At 34.9% G+C, this 8,169-nt stretch overlaps 1 protein-coding gene across 2 annotated transcripts; it reads right to left on the bottom strand.

Moving 5' to 3' along the window:
* Window positions 1–464: 464 nt before the first annotated feature.
* LOC121260500 lies at window positions 465–6,372 on the bottom strand. Of its 2 annotated transcripts, XM_041162405.1 has the most exons (6): window positions 6,076–6,372; window positions 5,847–5,960; window positions 3,555–3,783; window positions 2,035–2,126; window positions 1,119–1,226; window positions 465–672 (listed from the first exon to the last, which is right to left on the bottom strand). In XM_041162405.1, the coding sequence occupies exons 1-6, from the start codon at window positions 6,208–6,210 to the stop codon at window positions 511–513; spliced, it is 840 nt and encodes a 279-aa protein (XP_041018339.1). In that variant the 5' UTR covers window positions 6,211–6,372; the 3' UTR covers window positions 465–510. The 2 variants fall into 2 exon arrangements, with proteins under 2 accessions (XP_041018339.1, XP_041018340.1); XM_041162406.1 differs by lacking the exon at window positions 1,119–1,226.
* Window positions 6,373–8,169: the final 1,797 nt, after the last annotated feature.

Raw genomic sequence — 8,169 nt, 5'->3', positions numbered from 1 at the left:
AATTATGTCTATTCATTTATTTAATTATTTATTTTATAAAAGACTTGCGAAAGATTTATGCATTTAAAATTTATCCCCAACATTACTAATTTTTCAAGTTCAAATATGGATCAACACTGATTGCAATAGTGATATAGATGCAAGAATGTGCTACAAAACTGGTATGAACTTCCCACATTATTCGGTTGAAAACATTTAATTTTTTAACGATGTGAAAAGGAGGTAATATCGAAAAGAAAAGAAAAAAAGTATTAGGTCCACAGACATCTTATAAAAATAAATTTATAAATTAATATTATTAAATGGGAAACTTCAAATCTACTATATATTATAAAGTATTTTACAATCTAATATCATATCGGTTTATAAACTTTATTTTTTTTATAAAATCTCGATGTAAACCAAGTACCTCTACAGAAAATGAATGAAAACAATAATGCAGACAAGTTGACAGACGGCACGGCTCAAGAATACACTCAATTTTATAATTATCGAGTTTGAAGATAGATATTACATTACAACCTCGAAGATATTGCAACTTGGACAACAAATGTACAGTGCAGTTAAATCAAATCTTGTCTCCATGCAAAACTTAGGTTTCAATCTACAACCCCGATCAAGATGTTCTGCATGAGCTTCTGCTAGCCGAACTCGCATCAAATCCAGACTTACCTGGAATACCAAAAAAAAGGGAACAATAATGGTAAGTTGTTCAGATACACGAATCATTTTGAGTAATCTAAATATCAACCGTTATTTATATTTGTAATTCTACATGGAGAGAGAGAGAGAGAGAGAGAGAGAGGAAAGGACACGTAGTAAATACAGGAATCCAACTTCATTTCATTTTCGCAACCAAAGAAAGAGAAAAAGGCATTTATAATTAGGGACTGGGTCAAAAAATGGACTAGACTGTACTCACTTCAATGAAAGTTGGGATGATCGGAATGTCATACTCATACATTCAATGCATGCTGTATTTCATCATTTTCTAAATCAACTATAAAGTTAATAGCTATTGTTTCGTGTAAGGTATTCAGTGATTCATAGCAAAATGATTAACTTAATTGAAGGTAGGAACATAGGATAATATAAGATTGAGAAGAGAGTAGCAAGACCTCATTGTCTTTGTTGAGTTTAAGTTCGCAAAGACTGCAATATATAAGAAGGTAATTCTCCAATAACTCTCCTTGCTTACAAATGGGGCACCAAATCTTCTCGCACACCTACCATAAACATCCAAAATTCAAATAAGTTTCTCTTATCATTTTCGGGAAAAAAAGGATAGCAGAAGGCATTGTTAAATGAAAATTGCTAAGCAACTCTGCAATGTTGCATGCACACAGAACACATGGCACATGTTTTGATGAGATACGGTCGCAACAAAACAGTAGCAACTCAGGGAGACAAAGAGACGTGAGTCAGAAAAGCCTGAGTTCTTGCTACAAGCAGTCATGCAAAGTAAATGCAGTAAGAATGGCTTGAGGGTGTGTAAGAATTGAAATAATAGTCTGAATATTAATTAAGGCTGCAAGGGCTTCTGTAATTATTGAGCTGCATGGGTATTGTGTATTTTGTAAACAACAGCATAGAATTAAAAGAACAATAAAGAATGTGGACAGAGAAAGAAGAGAGGAGAAGAAAGGCTTGGCAAGCTTGTCATCAATAAACAAAGAATCTCAATTCTCCACCAAACCGGGCCTAATTTCACTACGTACTAGTTGCATTTTTTTTATGCTCAATACTGAAAACCTTCCAAATGCAAAATCAAAGAATATATAAATGTATGGGACTCCATTCAACCAAAGAAGAAAAACTAATTCAAATCAACGTTGTAGACAAGCCCAACTCTCATACAACAAAGGTTGCTTGGAAACTACAAAAAAAAAAAATAAATAACACACCAAATTTCATAACGAAAATGGCCCTAATGGACTCAGAACAGAAACCCCCTTCAGGATATATGGCCAAAAAATTAGTTATTATGCGTGGTAATTTATATTTAGACAGTCATCATAATTGTGGCTGCCATACCTGCTCATCATTCAGCTGCATATGTTCATAAACTGCATGGGCCAAGTATTCATCTTCTTCATCTTCCCACGTTTCAACATGGCTATCAGGTTCTGCAAGGAGCTAAATTAAACTTCTATACCCACAAAAGATGCTTTGACCAGTTAAAGAACCAAGGAAGAGCTATGTACATAGAACCAAACAGTCAAATACCTAATGTCCTTCAGTTTTGCATGAAGTTCCAATTCGGTTCTTAATATTTAAAATATAGCAGTGAAGTCTTTCAAATGTCTAAAATGCTGAAATTCCTTCAACTGAATGTGACAGAAATCGCTAAAAACGCTATTTTCAGTGATAGGCATATACCATCTAAACAACTATCTATATGGAATATGCTATGTCAATCAACAATTGGTATATCTTCAAATTTGCTTTTGCTTAAATAATAACAAACAGTCAACACGAAACTAACCCCACTTCCTCTTCCTATTCAAACCTGGGCTCATTCACAACCCCAAACCATGGCCCTGTAAACTGCTTGTGCCACCAAATCCATGGATATTCCCAAATTTAGTGCCAATGTCAAAGTTGGATATTGAGAAAATTGAATTTATTTTTTCATTGAAGGTTGTGAAATCACCAAATGTCACAAAAACTTAAGCTGATGGGAAGAGGTAGATTTTATAATTTATTTTTATACTTAACACTCACCCTCAATGGATAATCCAACATGAAGAATATTTAATTAAATGTGGTACAGTGTAGAGTCAAGGTTTGAACACAGGACTTCCATTTTGATACCATGTGAAATCACCAAATGTCCCAAAAGCTTAACCTAATGGGAAGAAGTAGATTTTATTATTTATTTTTATACTTAACAAAGGTATAATGATTTTTTTCGCTGTTGTTAGTTTATGGGCATAATGATGCTTACACATCATGGATTGTAACTAGACTTGGGATTCTTTGGAGGTTTCGGGTTCCCTTTTGGACAAATCCTATTCGCTTGGAGGAAGATGGCTTTGAATCATAAAGCAGGGAATACTTTACTTTTTTTGATAGGTAATCAAAGATTTTGTATTCATAGAAATAGGCAAAGCCCAGGTAGACAGGAAGTATACATGAAAAACGCCTAGCTAGAGGTTACAATAGAAAGAAGAAAGTCATGAATACTAAGTCCGTTACAAATGAAGTAGACAAACTCCTTTTCTTCTTCTTAATAGTTTAAGTGTAACATTAAATATACTTTCCGTATACTTGAGTTGCATCCCTCTGCACTTTCAACAAAATTTACATTACTTATAGAAGAAATGGAGACAAGTTGGCAAAGCAGGGACAAGTGGAGTAAGGTGAATTTGGGTTAGGGTTAGGAGTGGTTAGGGAAGGGGTAGGAGAGAAAAGGTGTTTTGTTTAATTACAAGCAAAAGGTAATGGTTATGAGTTCTTATGACATAGAATATGCAACATGCACAATTTTTCAAACTTGAGGATTCTAAAGACCTTGCATAACTTTTCTTTGTAAAACAGAAACTATGTTTCACCTTTTCTAGTTGGTTCCACCCCAAGATCATCATAAAAGATCCTTTGCATTTCCAACAATATCTCTTCACATTCACCCTGATAAGCATTATGAAGACCATCATATTCCCATAACACATCATTGGCCTCAGGAGTGGAAGTCAGAAACTCAGAACAGTCATTCAATGATGAATTCTTTATCTTTCTGAGTTCATCGGAAACTATGTCCTGAAGACTAGATTTGATTAAGTCCTGCAAGAGAGAAGGGAATAAAAAGGAATGAATAGGTGATGTAATAATTAAAAAAAATGGTTCCGAAGAAGAGGAGCTATGAAGGAAGAGATATACAAAGAAGCTGGAAACAAGATTTTTCAAAAAGCAGGAACTAGTTGGTTACATTTAATACATGTGTGTGGGAGCTAATATTTACATGTAAGCTATTACTAAATTGTAGGCTAATTCACGAACAGCCATCCAATCTTAGGTCAGTTGCATTTTCAACCCTTGCGGTTTAGAATCTATGCATTATTTCAGATATCTAACTCAGAAAATGATCAACGCAATAAACATCAGAAAATCAGCCCCCTCCAACTATCCTATGGGTCTAATTGCAACAGTCCTTTCTTTCTTTCCTTTTCTTTTTAATAATCACTAAGATACTGAACAGGAGAAAAAGAGGCCCAAACTGAAATGTATGTCTAACTGCAGCATCTTATCTCCCATTCTGCTTAATCACTTGTCAAGCCAACGAACTACTTCAAATGTGATTCTAGTTGAGATGCACAAGCCAATTAACCAATCCAATTGAAAAAAATAGCATTTGAAAGTCTCCCACGCATCTTAGTCACGTACAATTGTCATTCACCCACCTAGATCATGAACCTCCCTTTCTTATGAAATAAAGAAACATGCTTCTTCTAGTGGGTCAGACTCACAATGCCTCAATTGATCTGCACACTAACACTCCAACACGATCTCCTAAAATCTCCAATAAATAACCTTGGTGCCGCATGTGTAAGAAATCCAGTAAGACTGTCGATCATCTCTTACTACACTTCAAGACTGCTAGAGTATTATGGAATGAAGTGTTCAGTAGATTTAGACTTAGCTCGGGTCATGCCTGCTACGGTGGATGCATTTTTGGCCAGCTAGACAAATTTATAAGAGGTCCCTATCTGTATTATGTGGTGTCTGTGGCAGGAGCACAATGCACGAGCGTTCGAAGACAAGGAGCGCTCAATAGAGGAACTAAGAGCTTTTTTTATTAGAACTTTATGTACATGGGCCATAGCTATAGACTTTAATGGCCTCGATTTGCATGACTTCCTTGTTGCTACTGATTCCACATAAATAGAGCCTACCTTTGTATATCTTATTGTGTACTTGGGCTATGCCTATCATTATTTAATAAAATCGTTTACTTATAAAAAAAATAACCTTGCATAATAACAGTTATAATCTTTTTAAAACTAAAACTCTATTACTACTCAGTCTCCTTCACCTCCCTAGATCACAAAATTATACACCTATCTCAAATTCAAAGTTCAAACACAAAACATGAACCTCTCTTTCTTATGACATCAAAAACATACTTCCTCTAGTGGGACAGACAACTCACAGTGCCTCACATTGTCCAGCCACTAACGCCAATCGACCACTATATTATGCCACTTCCTTAAATTATCCACCTTGAGTAACTTTCCTAATTCGACTGTTCAAACAAAGAAAGCTAATCTCAGGAAGCCTTAGTTTGCCAAATACTCCACAATGGACACAAGTGCTGAGATGGTAATGCATGGAATTGGATACGAGTGCTAAGATGGGAATGTATGGCATTGTAGTACGATCTGACTTCAAAGACCCTTGCGCTGATGGAGCCCACCAAAGCTTGTCATCATCTCCCGGAGCACTTGTGAAAAAGACTTCCCACGAAGGCATTAACAGGTTGGCCGGGGACACCGATATACAGAAACCATATATTTCGGTCTAGTACCAAACTATAAGGGACTTGACCAGTACAGGTACTCCAAAGCATATTCTGCTGCTAAATATCCTGGGCCTATATCTAGAAATAGCAAGTGAAGCATCGAATCGCCAGCCAAGAATTGACATAACGGAAATAAACCAACAAATATATCCAAGGCTTCTAGAAAAGTAAATCAAAACATACATTAAACATCTAAGACCGACAACCATGGGACGAAAACTAGAAACGACATAACAAAAAGAAATAGCAGTCATATATGGAGTACAATATCAAGTCCAAACAAGGTAAAATAGAAATGAAAATAAGAAACAAGAAAAGGGGTCCTGACCTTTTGGTTCTGATTGTGATTGAGAGAATGTGAGGCAGTGCTAGAGGGCAACCGCGATTTCCAAAGCAAGCGGGTTCTGTCCTCTCGGACCCTCTTGTAGCAGTTCTCTCGAAGCTACACTTTCCCATTAAATTTCCCACATATCAGAGATTGCCAAACACATTAAAAAAATGTTAATAATACGAAGAAATGGATTTTGTGAAAATTAAGAAGGAAAAAACAAACCGACCTTGTGTTTCCAGAAGTGGTAATTGTTGAAGTGAGAATGGGATTTAAGAGAAGACCTATTAGTGAATGTTTGTATTGGTGATATCGAGATACCTCCATCCTCCATTTCTCCCTCTCTCTCCGACTCTGCCCTCATCTCCTTCCTTTCTTCCTTTCTCTGCTTTCATCAGTTTCGCTTTTTCTTCTCTTATCGAATACGGAAGGAAATAAGACAATTATATACCGATCGATCGAGATAGCTTCCTGCTTACTCCTCAAAATTACTTTTTTACCCTTTTCGGATTAGTGATCCGCATAGCCTAGAGCATTAGCATTGGTCTATGTATGTATATATATATGCATAGTCATATTTGCATAATATGGCTCTAAAATCTTCCACATTAACTTATGCATATCCAAATATTTAGCTACCTATGAACAGTGCTTATCCAAATTTAGATAACCACTATTCACCCTACAAATCATATTTTAATCATTATTTTCTCTGCTCCCACTCTCTCTCACAATCCTTTCATTTTCTTCCTCTTTCAACAAAACAAACATTCACTTGCACATTCATTTTATTATTATAATATATTATATATTTTTTTCATTTTATTATATTTTTAATATAATATATAAAAAAATTATATTTTTTATTATTATATTTGTATTATTAATATCAAATGTATGTAGTGAATGTAAATTGCAATATATATATAAAAATTTGATTTTAGCAAAAAATTAATAATAATAAAATAATTTATTATTATTTTGTCTCAAATATGCATAAGTCAATGCGGAAATTTTGCTTGAATGGCAAAGTGGATATGCAAAAGATGTGATTTTGCATATGCATATGCATAGACCAATGCTAATAAGAGCATTCACATTGGGTTCCCCATAAAATTTCCTATAATTTAGCTAAAAAATACATTCTCTATAATTTTTTCCTAAATTTTACTCATCTTTCAAAAACCTTCTACATCTCATTTTCCATCCTTATCTCTATTCTATTAAATAATATTTCTCTATTCTATATTATTTTTTTCTCTCACTTCCATTTACAATCTTAACTACTGACTATTTTGTCGTATTATCTTCATTCTTTTCAAATATAACATTCTACTAAATACCTATACGATTTTGACTACCGAATACAGTATTATTTTTCAAACCGAAATCCGTATTATAAAAATAGTGTATTTTTTTAATATGTGCATTTTCTAATGGTAACATTTTGAACACCTACCTCAAACGGTAACATCTTGAACTCCTGCCTCCAACGGTAATATTTTTAGTCTTATCTCCAACAGTAACTTTTTTTTGTCTTTTCTCCAACGGTAACTTTTTTTGTCTTCTTTCAAACGGTAACATTTTTTGTCCTATATGTAACGGTAACTTTTTCCTCTATAAAAAGCATTTTGCTTGCATTCACATTCTCACAAACTCAAGTATCATTTCATCTAAAGAACCGAAATTCAACAGTCTCCCCTGATATCTCACTCCCTTCATCAAATGGCTCGTACCTTCTTTCGCAAATTGCTCACATACTTATCATCTGAAGATAAGTTGGATGTTGTTTTTAATGACGAGGCTGATGGACAGTCATCGAGGCATCGTGTCAATCGCCAACGCCGTAAGTTTATTCGGCGTGATCATATTTAAGGGCATGAGCGTTTATTTCGCAGAAAATCCAGTATATCCCTCGAATCTATTTCGAATGAGATTTCGGATAAGCTGTCCCCTATTTCTTCGTGTTTTAAATGAGGTAGAGTCTTACGAGCCGTACTTCGTCCAGAGAAGAGATAATGCCGGAAGACTCGGTTGATCTTTTATGCAAAAGATAACCGCAGTACTTAGAATGCTGGCGTATGGGGTTACTGGAGATTTTATGGATGAATACATACGTATTGGTGAAAGCACCTCAATGGAGAGTCTTAAAAAATTCTCTAAGACAATAGTAAGTATTTTTTCAGATGAATATTTGCAGTCTCCAAATGTCAATGATATTGCTCGATTACTTGCGGTTGGTAAACAACGGGGATTCCCAGGAATCTGGGAAGCATTGACTGCATGCATTAGAAATGGAAAAATTATCCCGCAGCTTGGAAAT

Source organism: Juglans microcarpa x Juglans regia, chromosome 4D, assembly GCF_004785595.1.
Source record: "Juglans microcarpa x Juglans regia isolate MS1-56 chromosome 4D, Jm3101_v1.0, whole genome shotgun sequence".
Classification (NCBI taxonomy): Eukaryota; Viridiplantae; Streptophyta; class Magnoliopsida; order Fagales; family Juglandaceae; genus Juglans; species Juglans microcarpa x Juglans regia.
This window is presented reverse-complemented; position numbering and strand designations above follow the sequence as displayed.

Bases quoted from the DNA above. Each gene is read 5' to 3' on its own strand.
- LOC121260500 (XM_041162405.1), bottom strand. From the start codon at position 6,210: ATGAGGGCAGAGTCGGAGAGAGAGGGAGAAATGGAGGATGGAGGTATC. The intron at 3,784-5,846 runs GTCAGGACCCCT...TCTCTCTTGCAG, and splicing joins ATCACAATCAGAACCAAAAG to GACTTAATCAAATCTAGTCT. The intron at 2,127-3,554 runs GTGAAACATAGT...AGCTCCTTGCAG, and splicing joins GGTGGAACCAACTAGAAAAG to AACCTGATAGCCATGTTGAA.